General features: G+C 52.8%; 1 protein-coding gene across 1 annotated transcript; it reads right to left on the reverse strand.

Moving 5' to 3' along the window:
* Positions 1 to 1,997: 1,997 nt before the first annotated feature.
* On the reverse strand, positions 1,998 to 11,218 carry TINAGL1 (tubulointerstitial nephritis antigen like 1). The gene is made up of 12 exons (XM_080920740.1): positions 11,146 to 11,218; positions 10,287 to 10,604; positions 9,434 to 9,497; positions 5,599 to 5,691; positions 5,301 to 5,415; positions 4,237 to 4,360; positions 4,004 to 4,154; positions 3,714 to 3,903; positions 3,583 to 3,628; positions 3,229 to 3,352; positions 2,660 to 2,705; positions 1,998 to 2,581 (listed from the first exon to the last, which is right to left on the reverse strand). Exons 2-12 carry the CDS (start codon positions 10,594 to 10,596, stop codon positions 2,441 to 2,443), a joined length of 1,404 nt encoding a protein of 467 aa, XP_080776866.1. The 5' UTR covers positions 10,597 to 10,604; positions 11,146 to 11,218; the 3' UTR covers positions 1,998 to 2,440.
* Positions 11,219 to 23,045: the final 11,827 nt, after the last annotated feature.

Raw genomic sequence — 23,045 nt, forward strand, 5'->3', positions numbered from 1 at the left:
AAGGGAGGACAAGGCCTCCTTGCCCCCTTGGGACTCTCTGTTTGTGCTGTTCCAAGGTTGCCCTGGGTCTTGAGTCCAGCTGACTGGCCAGGGCCACGGGCTCGGGACGTCCTGGCAAACAGGAAATGAGACAAAGGCGACCGCTTATCGGGCTGCCCCGAATTCCTTTCAGGTGATGCCTGGGCCCCCGTGAGGACCTCACGGGTGACTCAGGGACCCCTCCAGGCAGCTCTTAAGCACATTATTGGAATCAGCACTCAGAGGGTACCACAGGTACTTTTGAAAGGGAGGGGGTGTGAAAGAACAAACTAGAAGGTCAGCAGGGTGTGGCATTGCTTGCCGATGGTTTCAAGATTTGGGAGGTAGAGGCAGGAGGATCTATGTGTTCAGAGTCATTACCCATAGAGTTGGAGTACTACCTGGGGTACTTGCTATGTGAGACCCTACCTACTGGTGGAAGAACAGGGACCCAGCCCACAGTCCAGGCCTAGTCTCCCTCTAGAGCCTAGAGTCCAGGGGCTTCTAGTCTACACAGGCAAGTCTTAGGTGAAAAGTCTGGCAGAGGAGAATGGTGGGAGGAGATGTTTAACCCTCGCTGGATGGGCGTCCGGGGGGCATCCCTTGCTCAGCAACCTATTAGCCAATCCTTATAGGTACTGTGTGAATAAAGAATCCAGGAGCTGGCTTTGAAGTAAGAGGAGGGCAGAGCTGAGTGGCAGGAGAAGGTGTCTGGACTGGGAACCGGAAAGTGACTCTAGTCTGTGTTTTGAAACATGATGGGGCTGTGGGCGTCTGGCAGGCCCATGCTAAGGTGTCCTCTGAGAAACCACTCCATGCAACGGGCCTGGTATAAAGGAGGTTTATTTGGGGGAAGGGAAGAGAGTGAGGGCCTGGGGAAGGGGTAGAGGCAGACAGATGGGAGCAGAGCAGGGAGGACAGAGAAGTGGGGACAGAGAAGAAAAGAAAGGACAGACAGAAAAGGGAGGCTTGGGGGGATACCAGGCAGAAACATGTGGGAACAGAGAGAGAGGAAAAGAGAGAGCCAGCTGGGGTGGCCACAGGGAACAGTCCTTTTACAGGTTTGTTGCACACACCTGGTGGCCAGTTAGTGGCCTCAGTGGCTAGGTCCCTGGGAGGACCTTATCAAAATCGCCTATAAGCCAACAGTCTGGGTACATGCTCATTTGAGGAGCAGTGAGGACCTGGGGCTGTCATATTCTGACAGAGTTTCATGTAGTCCAGGCTAGCCTTGTTTGCTCTGTAGCCTCCTGCCCCACCAAGTTCTGGGATTGTACCACTGAGGCACAGGGTAGGAGGCTCGTCACATAGGTCTCTGGGTCCTTGAAGTTAGGCTAGGGCCCGGGATGGGAGAACATCTCACTGATCATAGGAGACCCTGACAGAAAAAGGAGGGAGGCTAAGAGAGATAAGAGAAGGGGAGTGAGGGGAGGGAAGGGTTGCCCACCACCAGCTATTAGGCACTGGAAACCTTGGGATGCACAGTAGAGAGGTAGGCCTATCTTGTCTCAGGAGTAGGGAAAGGTGAGGTCAGTCCCTGCCTCAGCATCTGAAAGGTCCAAGCTGGGGCTTCTCCAGAGGTCAAAGGTTATGTTGTCCATGTCCCTCCTGCAAGTGGCTGGGCACCAAGGATTGTAATAAAAAGGACACTAAGATTTCTTGTTTACCCACCCCTGCCTGCCACCCGGTGATGTGTAATTCTTCTCTCCCATCCCTCCCTTCCCTTTCTGTCAGGGTCTCACACACTCCAAGGCTGTCCTCAAGTTTGCTACCTCATCCAGTGAAAACCTAAAACTCAGACCCCTGTACCTCCAATCTCCCCAGAGCTCGAAGCACAAGCTTGTACGCTTGTTCCCAGCTTTCAGGAAGTTCTTTTTGTTGTCTAGCCATGGGCCACCCCAGCTCTGACTTGGTGTTGGTTTTTTTGTTTGTTTGTTTTGTTTTGTTTTTTTCATCTTGAAGACTCCTAGACACTGTAATTATCAATCTTTGGTTTTATTTTAATGAAAAGAAAAATAAATATCTTTAAAGAGTAAGAAAGCAGTACTGAGGGTGGAAAGGTCCAGCTGGACTGGTGGCCAGGGAGAAGGGCAGAATCCACCAAAAAGAACGAGAAAGTGAGATTGAGGTTGGGTAGGAGGATGAAGAGGTTGGGGTGTCTTAGCTCCCGTGGTCTTGGGCTGACCGACCAGGGGCCTGGGAACTATATTCCCTGCAGTTTCCAAACCGGGCCCTTTCCAGTTCTGGCTGTGATGTCTGGGGGTCTCCGCCAGCCTCCCACATCTTTGGCTCCCAGGTGGGGCTCTGTGTTTTCGAGGATCTGAGTCTGAGGGGATTAGCACCTGGTTCCAAGGCTTCATCGGGCGTGGCCCCCAAGGCCTCGTTCACGGCTGTGGATCCCACCTAGCCCAGTGGCTGAGACTCAGTGGTGCCCCATGTCCTCCATTCCCACGCGGCCCCAGACGCCCAGCACAAAGGTCTCGATGTCACACTCATTGGTACCACGCACGATTCGGAAGTGGCCCCTCTCACCCCACCATGGTCCCCACGAGTTGGCAGCCGTCTGGGAATGAAGAGGAGAGAGACATGAGGCAAAGGATGGGCAGGGGACTTGGGGCTCAGCCTGGCACCAGAGACTCACCCAGTACTTGATCGTCCTTCCGTCTGGCAGCGTCTCTTCTCCCCACCTAGCGGCAAAGCAAGAGGGAGAGGGGGTGCTGCTCGCACCTAGTCTGAACACCTGGAACGCAGCACCCCCAAGCCACACTTGTGGCTTCTGAAATTTGAGCACAGCCAGGGACCTGATGAGTGTTTGCCCCTCTCTGCGGAGCCCGCCACTCAGTGGTTGGCCAGAGTTGGGGCAAGTTTGTTTTTTGAGACAAGGTTTCACATAGTCCAAACTAGCCGTGAAGTTGCTATACAAAAAAAATGGCCTTTTAATTCCTAATCCTTCAGCCCACATCCCAGTGTTGAGATCCCAGATGTGCCTGCGCACCCCCCCCTTAACTCTTGAATTCTCTATTTCACCCTTCAAAGCTCCCCAGGGTCCATGCACCCCTGCAAGCAGCCCCTCCTCTCTGCGTCTGTTTCCTCTTTGGCAATGGGATGAGGGAGGAGCAGCCTCAGCTTGGCAGAGAACACAAAGATTTTCAAAGAATTCCCAGTGTAAACGCTGCTGCTCCTGGCCCCAGGTACCCTCGAGAACCTCACCCTGTGATCTTGACAGAGTGGGTCCCGTGTCGGCGGTACTGCTCCGGCCTCCCCTGGCTGACAGGTGTGTGGCTGTAGATGCCACGCTGGTACAAGAAGAAGTCCTCATGTACTTCCATGAGTGCTGTGGGAAGAAACAAAGACGGGGCTCGGCCTGTTAGCCTAAGCATCCAGACACCAGAGCCTCACATTAGACATGGGATTAACTAGGGGCTTCCTGCAAAGAAAGGGTAACAGACTCCCTATTCCTCTTACAACTGCCCTTGGTACCTAAAGCTGTAGAGACCTCTTAGGCCCTACACTCAACCTTCCGCAGGAAGTTTCTGGAACCAGAGAAAACCTGGGGATGTTTACCTTGAACTGGGCCGTTTTCCATTAGCTCCTTCATGATCTCCTTCTCCTGGGAAGGGAGGTCCATCAGTGTAAGATTTAGCAGACCAAGCCCCCACCTCTTGTTTCTGCTCCCTCCCCATATTTCGACTTACATCGGAGCCCAGGCGGTAGGCTGGAGTGACCTGGTAAATGTCGTTGGAATCAACCTGACCATTGGGGCAGCGGGAAGTGGCCTGGCGCTTGCCCCGCCCCATGGCGCGGCTGTGCATCATACAGCGAGGAGTAGGGCTGGCCTCATTCTGTTCTCGGCCGGAGAAGGGGTAACAGTTGTCAGATACCACCCTAGAGAAGGAATCAAGAGCCGTTAATACTGTGGCAAAGCAAAGCCCAGGCCCCACGGGGTGTTTTGTTTCCTTCCAGCCCACGACCCCTGTGTGCGTACCCTCGGCGTCGCAGGAACCACCAAGCACCGTCCAGGCGCCCGCCTCGGCAGCCCTGCTGGTGGTGGGTATCGCAGGACAGCAGGTTCTGCGGTGATAGGATGGGTGTCATGTGTCCCAAAGAATGGATGGAGACTCGGTCAGATGCGACAGCTAGTGGGGGAAGGCAGAAAGGGCTGTCAGAAGCCAAGGTGTGGCCCTCCTCGCTGGTACCTGTTCCTGCCCCTGGACACACCTGCTGTGGAGAAAGCCCAGGAGCCTGCGCAATTGCCCTGGTCCAGCGGCTCATGGATCAGGTTGGGCCACTTCTCAGAAGCCTCAAAGGCAGTGGGTAGCACTTCCCCTTGGCCCAGCACCGTCTGTAAAACAATGGCGATTCCACTTGCTTCCTAGCATGGTCCTGCAGTGCCTCGAGCCCAGGCTTTGTGGGCGCAATGAGAAGCCAGAACCTCCAGCATTCGGATCTGGTGTTGCCCTGCTTCTGGGGGTTGAGCATGGCATGCCTGTTACTTCCAACTTGAACTTGAGTGGAATAATCAGTACTGTTCAGGGTCCCCTCCCCCAAAGATCGCACGTGGGTAATGAGGCACCGAGGCCGGGGCCACCCACTTCCCACTCTCTTCTCCTGCCACTTTCTTCTGTACCTTCTGATCAGCCACACCCTCCTTCCTGCCGCGGTAGTGGCCTCCAAGCCCCAAAGGACAGGGGCGGGAAGAAACAGTAAGGTCCCGTGACCAGGCGGGGCGCCAAGACAAACAGCAGAAAATAGCAAGCAGCCCCAGGGAAAAGGCAGGGCCAGAGGCTGGTCACCCTGGCCTTGAGCAGAAGTCCCCTGGCCTCTCTCTGTCTACTTTAATGGACAGTAAAGCTCCGCCCAGGACTGCTGCATGGGAGTCTTTATAGACCCCACCCTCCCTAAGACTGGCAGAGTCTGGTGGAAAAACAGAAGCCCCCTCCTCCCTAGGGGCATCACTGAGTCGGCATTTTTTCCGAGAATTGTTGCTTTCTGGCCAGAGCTGTCTGTCCCTCTTTTCCTAAAATACCAAGGTGACCACCCCGGCCCCTTGGGTCTTAACCTCGCTGTACTGGACCCAGCAACATTTTTCCCAGGCTGGGGAGACAGGAGGGGCTGCTGCAAGCACCAGAAGGTTTAGAAGCACAGAGAAGGCAGTGATAGGCCCAAGGACACACAGCCTCATCCTGGAGGACAGGCCCTTGGCAAGACAAGCGGAGATACAATCCCCATGCGCTAAGCCATTGGGAGGTAGGTGGTAGGGATGTGGGCAAGAACAGACTTACATAAATCTCATTCATATTCATGACAGAGGAAGATGGGCGGATTGTGCCCAGGCGGTAGCGAAAGCCCTCATCCAGGGTCATGCCCCAGAAGGCACTATGGTTCCCAGCCTGCCACCTGGAGGAGAGAAGGGACGTCACAGACCTGCCAAGGCCAGAAGCCCTGTAACCTCTGTGTGAGGACTATAATAGAAATAAGTCATTCCCAGCCTGGGCACCTAGCCCAATGACCACATCTGATGATCATATATGTGAACATGCATGGACCCTCCTGTACCCTCTGGTGCCCAGGGCCTCTCACCCGTAGTTGCCCCGGTTGATGGCTTTAATCATGTCTGGGTCCACTAGGCATGGCTCCTGGTCACACTCCCACTGTCCTCTCTCATGGCAAGTGCTGAAAAGGAAAAAAAAAAAAAAAAAAACGTGAATAGGGGCAGGGGGCCCCAGAGGTCCACATGGACCTGGGATTGTGAACCAATCTTTAGAGTGGTTCCCCTGAATGATCCCACCCAGCCTGGTGGCTTTGTAAGTCACGTTCACAAGTCTTAAGTTCATCTCTGCTGGTCAGGATCCCATGGTTCCTCAACATGGCCATTGTGGGGGTGTAGCAGCAGGTTCTGCTTCATGTGGGTCAGAGTGAGTTCCGGATCTTGTTACTTCCTGCAGCTCAGACTCAAAGCCTGCAGTCACCTTTGACCCCTCACGTGTTGATCCAGGGCACTCCAGATCCAGACCATGCCTCATTCTCTCCAGGGCCACCTCCGTCCAGCCACCTTTCACCTGATCACGGCTGCCGTCTCCCTGTTCTAGCCTCTGCCCTGCGCCACCCCACGTTCCTGAAATAGATTTTTAAACTGGTGGCCTCAGCCATCCTGCTAAGTCTAAGGCACATCACGCCTCTGCTCCAATCCTCCACTGGCATCACACCACAGAAAAGGAGCCAGAGTCCGTCGCGGCAACAAGTGCTGTGATCTGTTCGATCTGTTCTCCCATCCCGTCTCACACCTGCCAAACTACTGCCCAGTCGAGCAGCTCTCCCACCACATCTTCCCCAGTTCCCATTTATTTTCTCCAAGTCCTTGTTCAAACACCACCTTCCAGAAAAGCCTTCTCTGGTCACCTATCTTTTTTTTTTTTTCTCCCCTGTACTTCCTAAAATTTACATTTCAAATGTTGGTCCCTTCCTGGTTCTCCCTCCAAGAGTTCTTTACCCCATTCCTCCTCCCCTTTGCCTCTGAGAGGGTGCCTCCCCACCCAGCACCACCTCACCCAGGCCAGCATCCCTCTTCCCTGGGACATCAAGTCTCTACAGGATTAGGCTCATCCTCTCCCACTGAGACCAGACCAGGCAGCCCTCTGCACATAAGTGCTGGTGGGCCTTGGATGAGCCTATGTTCTTTGGCTGGCTGTCTATCTTAAAGCTCAGTGGTCTCCACTGTCCCAATCCCTGCCTCACTGTGCCCCTTAGCCACCAATACCTGGTGTTCTATTGGGGTTTATTCTGTTTTCATCCCCTCCCCCGCTTTTTTTTTCTTACAACATCTCTCGTGTATCAGAAGCTGGCCTTGAATTCCATATGTTGCCCCCCCCCCCAAAAAAAAACCTGTCTGCCACATCAGCTTTTCCCTACTTGGCTAGCACTCAACAACCTGAGCTACATTCTCAGCTCACTTACCCCCATGGTGGGGGGAAGGAAGGCATAAGCGGTGAGCATCCAGTAAATATTACGCTTTATTGTCTTTGGAACTGAACCCAGACCTCATGGGTATTAAGCAAATGCTCTTCCCTGGGCCACGGTCCCAACTGTCTTTTGAGACAGGGTGTCACTAAGTTGTGCAGGCTGGTTTGGAAATGACTTTGGAGTTCCAGCTACCTTTGTACTTGGCATCCTCCTGCCTCAGCATAGCTGGGATCATGGACCTGCATCCCAGTTTATAGCCATTGAGTGCATGAAAGAGTGAGGTAGTACTGCCAAGTGACTCAGACTGTGGTCTGGTTCACGCTGGCCTGTTTTGTGGCCTTAGGGAGGTTCTTTAAGAGCCCCACCCCCTCTGCCTATGTTCTCATTTGCAAAGGGAGGACAGTACTTTCCAGGGATTCCGTGGCAGGCCCCTGAAGGGCTTGACCCATTGTGGGTGCTTTCGGTTTTTATTGTTCATGCATCAGGAACCCCCGCCCCCACTCCCGCTCTACAGCTCACGTCCAGCTGACCACACCTCTGGGTGTGCAATGGCATCTCAGATTAAAGCCACCAGCCTTCCCCTGGTCTGCTCCTCCCACAATCCTCATCTCAGAACATGGTACCTAGCTGTCAGATGCTGGGGTCTACAGTGACATCTGACATGTGCCCCCATCAGTGAATGCCAAAGACACACATCATGAACCCATCCTCATGCCCCTCCTCCTCTGGTGCCAAACCAGGTTGGCTCACTCAGCAGTCCCTGCCCCAGATGCTCTGAGGCCAGGCAGATCCAGAAGTGATTTCAGTTAGACTCGAGGTCTGGAAGGAAGTCCCCTTAGATACTCAGAAGCTGGCACATGGCTGAGCTTTCTCCAGTCTCTGATGCTTGAGGGTCTCACCAAGAAGTGCTCCCCGTGCATAAGTCCCTGGTTTGTCTTACACTCTATCATAAAGCTAGGGTCCCCCCTATCTTTTTTCCTGTGTGTGTTGCTCTCCCGTGCCCTTCTCTGTGGGACTACAAGCTCCCACGGGTCAAGGCCTGTGCTTGTCTCTTTCCAGCTGTACCTCCTGAGCCTGACACAGTGCCAGTGACACAGCAGGTCTTTGGTGATTAGGTATCAGCTGGAGGCATGAATTCTAGGGGTTCTACAATGTTTTTACAAGCTCATAACTCTGCTATTACAAGATGCTAACCAGCCTCCTTCCAAGCAACCCAGGGCATCCGCCTATAATGCCACCTTATAAGGAGCCTCAAGGGGAGTCAAGCCCCAATATGGCTGGCTCTTTAGCCTTCAAGCCTGCGGGTGGTGCTCAAGAGAGCTGGAGGAGCCTGTGGGAGTAGGGAGACCCCCTTTCTACCTTCCTCAACACCCCTCAATACGACCTGCAGAAGAGTCCCTGGTTGTGGTGTTCAGCCTGGAAAGCACATAGACAATCTTCCCCTCTCAATTAGAATATTTGGGGCACTCTGCCACCAGGGCCAGTCCTGAAGGGGTCAGCTAATGCTTTCCTGTCCCATCTATTGAGCCCCAGGGCTGTTCAAGCAGGTCTAGACAGGACTCACAGCGGCAGGTCCCAGCATTCCAGAGGGGCCTGGGACAGCGATGGAAACGTTAACCCCTTGGCAGTCACCCTATCAGAATGGCAGAATTCTGCAGACACCGCCCTTCTGAGCACACACACACACACACACACACACACACACACACACACTCCCTCACCCAGACACACGCCAGCACCCACGCACACACACGCATGGTCCCCATTCCCACAGTGACCTCGGCACCCCTCACCCAGTGAAGCAAAGCGAACAGCTATGCGCAACACATTCCGAAAAGTTTCCTTCTCCCTGGGGCCTCCCAGTCCAGGCAGAGGGAGGGGTGGGGCAGGCTCGGGGCAGCAGAGACTCTGCAGTTTCCAGGAAGGCATCTATAGCTCCCACCTGCTCTGCTTCCCAGCTCAGAGTGAGGATGGGCCAGCCATGGCCCCCTCCTCCCCCTGCCTGAAACCAGAAGTTTAAGGGTAGGGAGAGGGCACATTCCAGGGAAGGCCCTGCTTCAGGCCACTGGCTGATGGCCAGCTCAGTCATCCCTGACCCCTCATCCCGCCCAGGACAGCGGATGCTGCAGAGGTTTCCTTCCTGGCGTCCCCCTTGGACTCTCCTGTGACAGCAAGCCATCTGGGAGGGTGGCCAGCCCAAACCAGGAGGAGTGGAGGAAAACTCCTGGCTTAGGTGTGGCCCCCCCAGCCAGGCCACGATGACTGTCGGCTCCTAGGCTTGTGCCTAGAATCTTATTGTACGAGATGGCGTGGTCAGTTTAAAAATTTCCATATTACAGATGAAAACACTCGAGGCCCGGAGAACAGAAAGGACTCATCCCTGGGAAATGGGTGACAGGGTTTGGTGCCAAATCTGCCATGTGACAAAGAGAGCCCACCCCAGTCTCATACTCACCACCGGTTGCAGTTGTTCCAATAGGTTCCGAAGACTGGGTAGATCCGGCCCCCGTGCATGCATCCTACCAGAGGGAGAGAAGAAGAGATGGCCAAATCCTCAAGGCCGGGTAGCCCGAAACCTCCCGGGGTTGCTGGTAATCCCAACCCAATGGAATCTAGAAACAGACTACATCTTAGGGCATCCACAGGTTGCCACGAAAGCTGCCACACACAGGCTGTTTCAGGGACTCCGCCTGGGTCCGTGTCGTTTCACCTGAATGCCAGCCACGACATTCCCAGTACCCTTTGTCACTCAAACGAGTTGGGACTTGCATGGAAGGAGCTTTAGGAAATAAATTGAAGAAGCTCAGGGAAGGCAAGCAACTGCCTTAAAAAGGCACAGTATTTCAACACAGCTACTCAGGCTTGGGTCTCCTTAGCCTAGAGCATAGCAGGCTGTGGGCGGCTGCAGGAAGGACTTCCCACAATTCTCCTACTGGGGCACGTGCAGGCCAGTCTCAGAGGTACAGAATCCTATTCAAGGGTAAAATCGCCTGGCTGTGTATGACAACCTGGCTGGCCTCCGTGTACTCTATCAGCCCCAGGGTGAGTCAGCAGGCGGGGTTACCACCTTCTCCATACTGACTGAGAGATAGGACTGGAGCCTGTCTGCCCTGCCCTAGGGCCTAACAGGACCCCCCCCCCCCAGTGTTGCTTGAAAGACCTCAGGAGGGGCTTCCAGAAGGGCAGGAAATAGGGTGAGGATTTCTTTTCTACATTTTTCAAAGCCTGGAAATGTCCATTATCAGCCTTGTTCCTGACCCTCCTGGAACTGACAAAGTAGCTTCCACGCTGGCCGTCCTGGTGCCCACCTTGGACGGGAGGGAAGGGGGGTGGAATCCCGAGACAGAAGTCCCAGAAGTCAGGGCAGCAGTCGGACACGGTGCGGTTGCAGAAGAGGTCACAGTAACAGGTGGCTCCCAGGTAGGGCAAGGCACACTCGTCAGCACGGCCGCGGCAGCACATGTCCTGCTCTTGGCAGTATCTGCCACCGGCGTCCCGGATGCCCCGCAGGTGCAGCCCTGGCGCCAATTCCCTGCGCCAACGACTCCGCCGGGCCTCCAGGGCAGCCTGGCCAGCCAGCAGCAGCAGCAATAGCAGCCCCAGCCGACATCCCCACATGGTGTCTCCTGGGTCCAGGGAGGACAGAGGTCAGGGGTCAGAGGTGCTAGGTTCTGGAGACTCCCTCACACACATCCAGGGTGGGTCTCCCTTCACGTGTCCTGGAGCCTTTCCAGGAGGCTCGGCAAAGCGTGGGGCCCTGACTCTGAGTCTCCGGGGGGGGGGGGGGAACACAACACTAGGTGTCAGTCCACACATAGGACAAGGGGGATAAGCTAGAAGTAGACCCCCTCCCTGACCTGTTTAGGGACTGTCAAGGACAAGGAAACAGGACCTTGACATTTCCAACACTCATTCTTCTCTCCTGTCCTTGGTCCCTCTGCCCCTCTGACGCATCTGAGTTGGACTGTTGGCTCTGTGTGTCTTACTAATCCCCTTTCAGCCACCTCCCGATGCATGCCCCCACCCTTCTGTCCTGGGGCGTCCCTCTGACCCTCTGTTCCGCGTCCTCTGTGCCTCTCTACCCTGTGTCCTTCTCCCTTTGTGTGCCCCCTCCTCCCTGACCCGTCTCTCTACACCCTGTGCCCTCTGAACAGGGAGAGTCCCTACCTGGTGAGGGGTGTGGGCTGGACCCAGGCTGCCCTGCGCGCCTCCGCCTCCAAGCTCGAGACTGCCAGACCGAGTCAAGTGAGGAGCGCAGGGCGGGACGCTTTTTGTACCGCCCTGCCAACAGCACCCGCCCCAACCCCGGACTGTGGGAGGGGAGGGCGGGGCCCGCTAGTAGGTACCTGGAGTAGCCCTTAGCTCAGAGGGGACAGCTTAAGAACAATGTGTATGCGATTGTACTCCTTGGGGGGTCTCTTGTCAATGGAAGTCTCTTCCTAGGGAGCAGAACTGCAATTCTCGGAGAAAGGATCGTGGACTGATACTAGGAAGGACTTTCCAAGCGATTTTAAGAGGCCGAAAACATGTACGGAAGAGGGTTAAAGAAGCAATTATGATCAGAGCTCGGGACTTGATAGGGACGGAGAGCGAGGGGCAAAAAATCTCTAAGCCAGCCCCAGCCCCTTCAGGACGAAAAATAGCCACGCACATCCTTGTCCCAGTGACCATGGGCCGGGGGCCACTCCAAGCCACAGCAGCTCCCAGGAATGACAGGAATTCCCAAGGGATGATTCTGGAAGCTGCTTAGGCTCAGGGAGCTCCGAGCAGCTCCTCCCCAGGAGGTGGGTGCGGTGTGGAGTGTGAACATGCCCAGCGGCCCCTTGTGGGGTCTGTTCTCCCTAGTGTGGTGGGCACCTTGCCCAGTACCGCCCCCTCCACCCGGCCCAAGGGCATCCTTCTTGGCACAAGGTCCCGCGGCGGGCCCCACGTCAAGGGCCCCCGGGCAGCTGGGGCCCCCTGCAGAGCCCCCTTCCGTTTCTGGTCTAACCTTTGCCTTGCCCTCACACAATGGGGCTTCTGTCCCTTGAGGCCTTCCGGCTGTCACTTTGTGCCTCCGCATTGTGCAAGCTCCCACTTCCAACAGGTTGGGCTCAGAGCCAGAGGGCTCTCTAGGTAGAGGAAGGACACCACACCTAGACAGTTATCCCAGCCTTCTCCTGGGCTAGCAGGAGCACACCGGGACTCTCTCAGTTCTGCCCGACTCCTCTCCTTAGCGGTCACCTCTGCAGAGGGTGAGAGAGAGCAGTCAGTACAAGGGGTTCTTGTGACTGAGCTACCCCCTGCTGTGGAGCATAGATGGTGAGGCACGTGTGTGTGTGTGTGTGTGTGTGTGTGTGTGTGTGTGTGTGTGTGCAGAAGCAGCCAACATACAGAGCCATCCATTCGTATTCTGCAAGGACCTGAGAACACAAAGCCTAAAAAATAAACTGAGGCTCAGGAGAACAGACGGGGAGGGGGGGAGGTGCGGCTGGATGCAGCTTTTTTGATAGAGTGCTTGCTCAGACAGTAGGGAGGCCTGGGTTCAAGTTCAGCATCATATAAAACGCTGTGGCTGGTGAGAATGGCTCAGTAGGTGTTTGCCTCTAAGTCTGATGACCCGAGTTCAGCCCCTGGAATCTAGATGGTGGAAAGAGAGAACAGAGGCCACAAAGCTGTCCTCATAAGTCTAATACACACAGAACACGTGCACGCGCACACACACACACAACACTTGTGCGTCCCTCTGACCCTCTCCTCTGTGCCTCTCGCTCCTGTACTGTGGCACATGTCAGTATTCCCAGCACTCAGGAAGTGGAGGCAGAGGATCAGAAGAAGTTCAGGTGTGCAGCCTGTTCAAGGCCACTTATGCGATGGGAGGTGGGCTGGGTGCGGGGCACAAGCTGAGACTTATCCAAGGTTACACAGCCACAACACAGGCCGCCCAGTGAACCACCAGGGCACCTCTCTCCCCAGGCACCTTTAGTCACTATGACAGGTCTCAAGATCCTGCTGGTTGCGAAGCCTCCCTTTCCCTTTCAATTTCCATTCATCAAACCACAAGGCAGATGATTCCTCAGAGCTCTGGGAGAAGGTCGGCTCAACAGAACAGACCTGGGTACCTGCCTTCGTGGGTCAGTCTCACAATTCTGAGGCTAGAGGCCATAACATTGGATCTACCTTTGCGCCCAAGAGCACCCCTTCCCTGTGAGCCACTCTGTGTGACTCTTCCTATCTTTCTCTAGTGTGTGTGTGTGTGTGTGTGTGTGTGTCTTGATGCCTGTCTTCTGGTTCTTGCTTGTCTACCAATTTACCTGTCTGCCTGCTATGTTCCTGTGTGTCTGTGTCCTTAGAGCTATGTGGACAGTGTGACTATCCTGGGTCTGTCCGTGTGTCCGTTTTTGTAAGCTGCTGCTGTCTGTGGTTCCTGTTTGTGAACACCTGCCTGCTAGATGCCTGTGGACTAGCTGGGGCGGGGGTTTGGGGGTATCAGTTTGCCTGTCTGTGTCTGTGCACTGGAGACAGGAACTTGGAGCAGGGAAGGAGGGCAGGGCCGGATCACCCCTCCACCCCTTACCCCTGTCATCAGAGAGTTTGGCTCTGAGCCCACCTCAGTGGAATCTCATGACTCACTGGATTCCTTGGCCAAGAAGCAGAGGAAAAGGGCAGGGCCCGGGGGTGCCAGAGACCCTACTTTCCTGTTCTATGGAATCATCCTGGTGACTCACTTTCTAATTCTTGCTTAGAATGGGACCTTGTCCTAGAGCCTGTGACAGAACAGAATGTACAGCACACCAGCAAGGCTCCCTCTATGCCCAGCCATCCTCCGAGACTCTGTGGTGACTGTCCTCCCTCAGATGGGACCCTTAGCAGACTGTCTCTCTCTGGGCCTTGTTTTCCCACATTATCACAGCCTCCCAGGGCCTTCTTGAACTTTCTCCTTTCTGCAGGAGAAGGAAAGCCAGCCAGGACTGGTAATGTGTCTATCTAAAGACTCGCAGCAGAGGACTCCTTTTGTTTTCCTGTAAGGATGCAAAGCTCCTCTCCACTGTTCCTGGAACCCAGACACTGTTCTCAAGAGGCTGAACAGGGCAACCGTGCTCCATCAGGTCTCTGGAATTGAGCAGTACAAATGGCGCTTGGACCAGAGCTAGTGAACTTCTGTATGCCCCTTGGTTATCTGGGCAAGTCCAGAGCTTCAGGGAATGATGGTGGTGACTGGGACTAAGATCCATGCTGGGAGTGACATCATTGTGGAATGCTGGGCTTTCCTATGGCTAAGGCATGGTAAGTGTATTTGAAGGCTCTACTGCAGCTCAGCTGGTTGAATGTTTGCCCAGTGAGCACAAGGTCCTGGGTTTGACCCCTAGTATTGCTTAAACTGGTGTGATGGCACATGCAACCAATCTGAGGATTGGGAGGCAGAGGAGGAAGGTTTAGGAATTCAGGGTTGTCCTGGGCTATGTAATAAGTTTAGGGACAGCCTGGGCTACTTGAGACTGTTTCCTGTTTTTAAGAAAAGATTTTAATCAAAGCCTAGTGGGGCACAGTAAGTACAGTGAAATAGAGACAAAACACTGGCTGTGTCATCTCATGGCATGCTGGTCAGGTGGCTAGTTTGTGTGACAACCTGACACAAGCTAAAGTTATTAAAGAGGAGTCCCAACTGAGAAAACTCTTCCATATGTGGGTGGGGCCATCCCTGGGCTGGTGGTCCTGGGTTCTATAAGAAAGCAGGCTGAGCAAGTCATGAAGTACAAGCCAGCAAGCAGCATCCTCCATGGCCTCTGTGCCAGTTCCTGCCTCCAGGTTCCTGTGCTGTTGGAGTTCCTGTCCTGATTGCCTTCGATGATGATGACTGTGATTCAGAAGTGTAAGTGGAACAAATCCTTTCCTCCGCTGCTTGCTATTTCGTCATGGTCTTTCATCACAGCAATAGAAACCATAATTAAGAAAACTTGTGTTCGTTTTAATTTTTTATCTGTTCAATAAGTATTTGTTGAGCTCCAGCTTTGTACTGGGCTCTTCGACAGAGCCTTGTGCACAGACCCAGGTCCCACTGTGAGGTCCGAAATGGGATGAGCAGACAGACACAGAGACAGAGTAGACGGACACAGAGACACAGCAGACAGACACAGAGACAGAGCAGACGGACACAGAGACAGAGCAGAAGTCACAAACACTGAGTGATGTGAAGCTCCCACAAAGCCTGAGGACCTGGCTAACATAGGTCACCGTGGTCCCAGACACCAGGCAGTCTCTGAGCTGACGTCTGCAGGAGGAAATGCTGGAATAGGCCTCAGGCTGGGACTGATCTTCAAGGACAGTGGACACTTGGAAACAAAGCCCTGAGGCTGGTGATAGGTGAGTGTGCTGGAGCCCTGGCTTTCCTGGAACTCTCTTCGTAGACCAGGCTGGCCTCAAATTCAGAGATCCGCCTGCCTCTGCCCAGAAAGTGCTGAGACTAAAGGCATGAGTCACCACTACTGAGCGGAGAATGGATCCTAAGAGAGCTGTGTGGGAGGCAGTAGGGGATCCAGGCTGCTGCTGTGAGGCTAAGATGAGCCTATGGTACTGGGGATCAGAAGTGGGCCTGTTTGAGACCTGTTGTGGAGGTGTAATTAACCAGACTTGCTGCAGAATGGCATGCCAGGAGCTAGAGAGACTGGAAACCAATCAGGGCTGCTGGATTAAAGACCTGGCTACCAAACCTCTGCTCTTCTGCCCACCGAGGAAGAAGAGCCCCTTTGAATTTGAGTGATAATCTCTAGGGAGGGAGCCTGGGTGACCTATAGAGAACTTATAGGTAGGGCTGGGAAGGAGAAAGCAACCCCAGATCTTGGATTCTCCATAAATGGGCTGATAGAGAAGCTAGGCACAGAGTATGCTCCCTAGTTATTCTGGCTGCTTGTGAGGAGGCCCAAGGCGGGAGGAAGGAAGTTCAAGCAGGTTCAACATAATGCAATACTGTCTCTAAACCTCTGTCTGAGAGGAGGGAGTGGCCAGTGACTTGGAAGGAAGCCAGGTGTGTCCAGAAGACAACAGTGGATGGTTTCTAGGAAGGAGAGTGCTACGGGAGCAACTGGGACACGATCTGTTTATGGGAAGCTCTGGGTGCAGTCTCAGTACTGAAAAAAGGAGAAGTGAGATTTGTGATGTGAGGATCCGTCTGTCTGGATTAACCCACAAGGGTGTTGGAGCAAGTTGTCTGGGGCATCCTTACTGAGGAGGTGGGGAGCCAGAAAGATACACAGGACAAAGTGACATGGGGGACAGAAGCAGAGGCAGCTTGTTGGCAAGTTTGTATGTGATGGAAGCAGAGAATTAGCTCTAGATAGAAGGGACGAGAAGGTCAAGTGAGGGTTTTGTCCAAATATGGGAGATATAAAACCAAAACCGTGCATGCATGCCTGTGATCCCAGCACTGGAGGTAGAAGGAGGAAGACCAGTAATTCCAGGTCATCCTCAGCTAGATATGGTCAGTTTAGGGCCAATCTAAGTTACACGAGAGCTTATCTCAAAGTAAAAATAAAGGCATGCTCTGTGCTAATGGACATGACCTCGAAGAAGGAGCTAGAGATGTGGAGAAAGGGTTTACCAAGGAGGGAAGTCGTGTGTGTGTGTGTGTGTGTGTGTGTGTGTTAATGGTTAATGATGATGATATTGGGAAATTGAACCCAAGGTGCAGGGTGACTAATTGAAGCCACTGACCCTGGCTTCGTAGTGACCCCAATTTGCTGTTAGCTAGCTGTTTTGTAGAACGTTATCTCTCCTCCTCACCAAACACCAAGAATGAATCTCTTCCTAACTAACATTATTAACTCTGCTTAGAAATGAGAAAGTCAAGCCTCAGAAAGATTTTTCGGACTTGCTCAAGACCACCCATCAGTCAGGGACAAAGCAGGGGCAGGGGCCCATGCTCCAAGAGACCCAGCCACACTGCCTCTACGATGGCCACAGTCTTCAAAGGATTAGGCCGGCTCCCACACTGACAGTTGGGTTCATAGCTGTGTGTGAAGTGGGGGTACACAGAGAGGAGACACAGTTTTCTCTCTGTGTCAGATTTCTGTGGCGGGAGTGTTAGAAACCAGCTGAGCCAGCAGGGCTCTGAGAGCTGAAGTTGGCTTGTTGTGTAATGACACCATGTCTCTACTCCTAGTCACATCAAGAGTGCTAGTTCTTCAAACCTTCTGCTGGGAATCCTGGGACATTTGGAGCCGCTGGGCCCCTCTTGCTCCTTCTCTATGCCAGTAATGGAGACTGAGTCCAAGGTTTCATGCTTGCTAGCAAATGCTTTCCTCTGAGATGTACCCCCAGCCCTTTTCCCATCTTATAACAAAGCAGACCCTCAACTGCAGTGCCCAGTCTGGCCTTGAGTTAATGCTATAGCCCAAGCAAGCCTTGAACTTGAGATCCTCTAGTCTTAGCTTCCCGAGTAGCTGGGCATATAGGCAGCTCTGCCTGGATCCCTCAGTTGGATCCACGTTCACTGAATCACATCAGCGGCTGGCATCCTGCCAGGCAGAGCTCAGAGCTGATGCTCTCCCGGGGCCCTTTTGCAGGACTTGTGGCTGAGGCTCACGGAGCTGCCGCTATTCCAGCTATTCCAATGCCTGTTTACAGGAGCGTTTCCATATCTCACTTACACTTCCGGGAAGTCCTTGTCCCAGCCAGGAAGATCAACAAACACATGGAGCCCAGATAAGTGCAAGGCTTCTTCCAGGGCCAGGGGTGTGGGTTACACTTTCCCTTTTTGTCCCATACCACAAACAGGAAGTCCCCAGTGTTGAGGTGAACCCCAGTCCAATGAGGAACCTCTTTCCTTCTCTTTGGAGACATGTGGACTGAAGGGTTGCAAGCTCTCAGAAGAACATGTCTCGTCTCATTCCCTGGCATTAGAGACCGTGGTCTGGGTTGGGAAAAGGTCTCTGTAAACTGGATATGCTGGTACGCACCTGGTAACTCTAGCCCTTGGGAGGTGGAGGCAGGAGAATCAAGAGTTCAAGGCCAGCCTGGGGCTACTTGAAACCCTGTCTCGTAAAAGGGAAAGAAAGAAAGGGAGAGAAGAGGAAAGAAAGCCTTACACTTTTTTTGTTATCTAACATGGCCAAGTTGGTGGAAATTTTAGCACACCCGAAAGCTAACACTTCAAGGATGGATGAATCTTAGATCTTGTGTGTCCGTTGAAATGTGCCCGAGTGAATAGCAGAACAGCACAAAGAAGCCTATGCTGGCGAATGAGCTGATGATGCCCAGTCTTCCTGAGGCCCGCTGTGGTGGTACACCCAGCCTGTGCTCTCTCAGGGTCCAGGAGGCCAAGGCCAAAAGACCTCTAGTCAGTGACTGATCTGCACAGCATGACTCTCAAGAGAAATGTCACCTCAAAAGGATGAATTCACTCACTCACTCTGCAGTAAGGGAGAGTCCTGTAGAGACTCTGGAACCCAAGGAAGCCCTATGCCTCCGTTTCTGCATGTATGGAATCAGTATTACTTCACTGGTAGACACCTATGGAATTGTATACATTTTTAGCTGCAAGGCACAATTGACAATATTGACATTGTACAAATGTAAAACGAGTGTCTACCGTTATTACACTGATCGGAAACAAACCAGTCAGGACCTCCGAATGCTCCGCAGACTCCAATACACTGCAGCTGAGCCCACCAGAGAAAAGTGCCAGAAACTAGTACCGTCAGCTCAAACCTCCCGAGTTAACGCCCACTAAAACCAGATTACACCAGTCAAAACAAGATTAGTGCAGTCAGTCTGGGATCCTTGCATGCTGCTCGCACCCACGCAGGTCTCTCTGTACTCTGTGCACATCAGCTTTTCGGAACGGCCACCAGCTCTGGCTCCCAGGGGTGGCCAGTGATGCCCAGGCACAGAGGGCGGAAGCCGCCTCGGAAGGCTGAGCAGTGTGATTGCTGCTAAGAGAAACACTCAAATTCCGGTGTCGGCTCGGAGCTCCAATATCTGAATCTGACTTTACACAGACTAAACAAGAGCCGTGGAGCATGTGGTCCACGGTCCCGAGAGCTGGCTCGGCAGTTGATGGAACTTGTTCTCCACTGTGACACCATCTTGATCCTCTCAGGCCTCAAAAAGGAGAGAACTGACTTCAACAACTTGTCACCTGAGCTCTATGTGTACACTGTGGCATGTGTGTGCTCCAGAACTCTGTCTGTCTGTCTGTCTGTCTTTCTCTGGCTGTCTCTCTCTTATACACACACACACACACACTTTCTCTCTAACAGAATAAACAAATAGCCCAACTTGAGCCTATTAGCACCTATATTTCATGGAGCCCATCAGAACTGCGGGTCCTGGGTGACCTCAAGGTCAGGAGCTATGTGGCAGTGGTGGCAGGCTGCAGCCGATGGCAGTGAGGAGGCTGGGGCTGACTTAGTGAGCAACAGGACATATAGAAACCTGGCCACCCCAGCAGTCACCACTGACAGAATAGTGTTGCTCTATGTCTCTTGGCGAGGCAGAGGCTGTGGAGGAGGCTGGGCGGCAGCCATCTTCCTGGGCCTGCCGTCAGACCCTGAGAAGGTGGAGAGGAGGGTTTCTAAGATCCCACGTGGCTTCTTTGACACATGTACCTGCGCAGAGAGGCATGTAGGCCAAGGCCTGGCTGCAAGTCAGAGCCCCGGCCCCGGCCTGCCTCAGTGTGAGAGAATGGCACAAACCCACATCTGAGGTAAAGCAGCACCTTCTCTGCTCGCCAGTGGCTCAGAGTGCAAGGAAATCCAAGGGTTCATTGGGCCCAACCCTTTGACTGCCGGGAGCCAGGTGGAGTGGACCGTGCTGGGTGTCTCCCAGGGGCACCCGCAGCAGGCTGAACATTACACATGAGTTCTCATTCCTCCCTCAGTACCCGGTGAGGTTTTATCATCCCCATTTCACAGATGGGGACACTGAATCCCCACCCAAAGACCTGCTCAGACACAGCTCTTCAAGAAACAGACGTTATCTCTGCAGCCTCTGGAGCAGAAGGCAGACGTGGGGAGGCTGGAGGTCAAGGGCTGGATGGAAGAATAGGCCAGAATCAGCCTTCGCATGCAAGGACGGCAGCAGCCTGGGCCCAGGAAAGAGCAGGAGGCTCTTCTGTGGGACATTGCACAGTGACTTCCAATGTTCTGCCTGTTAGTGGGGTATCGGGGGTCATGGTGACCCAGACCTGTAATCCTAGTGTATGGTGGCTGAGACAGAAAGATCACCTTGAGTTCAAGGCCAGTTTTAGCAACAGAATCTCTTTGTCTTTGCCTCTCTCTATCTGTCTGTCTGTCTGTCTCTCTCTCTCTTACACACACACACACATACACTCACAACAACCAGGGGCTGAAGAGATGGCTCAGTAGATAACCTGCCTAACCAGGCAGGAGGATCTGAATTTGAATCTCCAGTATTCACCTAAAACCAGCCGTGCAGGCTCAGCTCTGTAACCCTACTGCTGGGTCTGGTGCAGGGGTAGGATAGAGCTTGGGGTCGCTTACCGGTCAGCCAGTTTTCTGAGATGACAAACTCTGGGATCATTCAGTGAGAGACCCTGTCTCTAAAAATACAGAGAAGAAACAGTTGAGGAAGAAACCAGCCTTTGGCCTCCACCCTCACCTTTGAAGAGAAAGACCGGAACCCACCACTATATGTCACGGCAGTGTACAGTGTTGTGCTTGGACGGCAAAGCAGAGATCTAGAAATTTAAAGCCAGCCTTGGCTATGGAAGGAACTCAAGACCTTTTGCCAAACAGCGAAAATAAAATAAAAGGAAAGTCTCTAAGGCATGTAGTAAAATGTCTTTCTTTGCCCCCACCCCCACCCCTGCCCCCTACTCTGCCCCCTTCCCCATGTATTTGTTCTTGTCTGACTCTCTGTCCCTACCTTCCTCAGGTCACCTTCCCGTAGCATCCCTGGGTTTGTTCAGAGTTTGTTTATGTACATGCAAAAGTGACTGCTTGCTGGGTGGTGGTGCACACACCTTTAATCCCAGCACTCAGGGGGCAGAGGCAGGAGAATCTCTGTGAGTTTTGGGTCAGCCTGGTCTACAGAGTGAGTTCCAGAATGTTACAGAGAGAAACTCTGTCTCAAGCAAAACAAAACAAAACACTGTTCCCATAGAAACGCTGGCAAATAGCCCCAAGCCAACCCCCTTCTCACTAGCAACACAGCTGAGATCAGTGATCAGAGGTCTCTCTGGCTCCTTAACACCATGGTATGACACCTTGCTCTACAAACTGAATTCATTCATAACTAGACCCCCAGGGTGGGCTCTGGACTTGCTTCCGTGATTTTCTTTTCTCCTTCTGGCTATCCTGGAACTCCCTCTGTAGACCAGGCTGGCCTCAAACTCAGAAATCCACCCACTTCTGCCTCTTGGATGCTGGGGTTAGAGGAGACCTCACCCCCACCCACCTTGAATTGGCTTTCTATTGCTGCATGTCAGATTACCTCCCACTCCGCAGTTTAAGACAACTGAAGTTCAGCACATACCCTGCGATGGAAAGCCTGTTAAGGTGTGTGTAAGGCTTAGCCCTCATTTGGAAGCATTCATTTGGAAGGGAGCAGCTTTCAACTCATTCCTGTGGTAGCATTTGGTTCCTGGAAGTATAGACCTGAGGTCCCTGCTGTCTTGGTGGCTACTAGCCTAGAACTCCCAGAGTCCTTCTAGCTCCCTTCAGTGACAATAAAGAATCATCACAATGGCTCCTTCCCAGCCTTCAAATCCATGACTTCGGCTGGGGAAACCCGAGGCTTCCAAAGAGAGGCTTCCCCGCCCCGGCCTCCACCCACCCAGAATAATCTCCCCACTTCAGATCAACTGACTTGAGACCTCACCTGCCTCTCTCTAAGTTCCCTTTTGCTGCTTACTGGAATCTAATCACTGTATTCTGTCTGACAGTCACAGGCCCAGGAAACATGCAAGTGCAGGGTCCTTGTGGAGATGAGCCCAGCGAGGGTCACCTCAGGACTCTGCCTCCTGTGGGTATTTTTGTGATGTTGCTAAAGATTGCCATCTTGTCCCACATAAGGGCTGCATGAAGGCTCTCCTCTCCCTCGCAGAAATGTGCATGCCTGCTCGTTCAGGGAATGCTGCTTAAGACTGTTATCAGACTTTGGATTTCCGCCAATCTGATAGGAGAAAAATGGAATCTAAATGTATTTTAAATTTGTGATTATGTTATGCAGAACACTGAGCATTTCTTCAAAAGCATAAAAACGGTTCCCAAAATTTTGTGGCTTCTAATTTTTTTTTAATTTTAAAAATGTACCGGTAGCGGGGAGGTTAGAGTTTGGGGTACACACAGAGGCCAGAGGAAGGAGGCTGGGAGAGACTCCGCCTTATTCCTCCGAGGCAGGGTCTCTACCTAAACATGGAGCTCATATTTTGGACTAGGCATGTAGCCAGCAAGCTGCAGTAATTCCCACAGTACAGACACACTCTAGACGATGAAGTCAGCCCGAGAATGTCTGAACCCAGAGCTCTTCAGGGACCCAGATCTGAACCAAATTACTCATGATATATGAAGAAATCAGTTCTCAGAGAGGGTGCTTCCAGAGAGAGGAGAAGAAAAGGCCCAAGTTCAGGCCCTCGTAGCTTCAAAGCAAGCTCTCTGAACCACTGAGCCGCTTCTCCAGCAACCAGTACTTACGTTTCTTTGGTTTGGTTGTTTCTTGCTGTTTTAAATACTGCATTTTATATGCATGAGTGTTTTGCCTGCATATATGTCTGTGTGCCATTTTCATGCCTGATACCTATGGAAGCCAAACAGGTTATAAGATCCCCTGGAACTGAAATTATAGATGGTTGTGAACTTCGATGTGGGTGCTGGGAGTCCTTTGGAATTAATTACCCAGGTCCTCTGGAAAAGCAGCCAGTGCTAACCACTGAGCCATCTCTCAAGCCCACAACCAATGAAACCTTTAGTTTTAAATCTAGAAAAGGCCATTCTTTCTAACTACAAAATTAGAATTTTCAGACTTATTTTATTTTATGTGTATAAGTGTTTTGCCTGTGTGTATGTATTATGTATGTATGTATGTATGTATGTATGTATGTATGTATGTATATGTATCACATACATGCA

Source organism: Micromys minutus (assembly GCF_963924665.1).
Source record: "Micromys minutus genome assembly, chromosome: 9".
Lineage (NCBI taxonomy): Eukaryota > Metazoa > Chordata > Mammalia > Rodentia > Muridae > Micromys > Micromys minutus.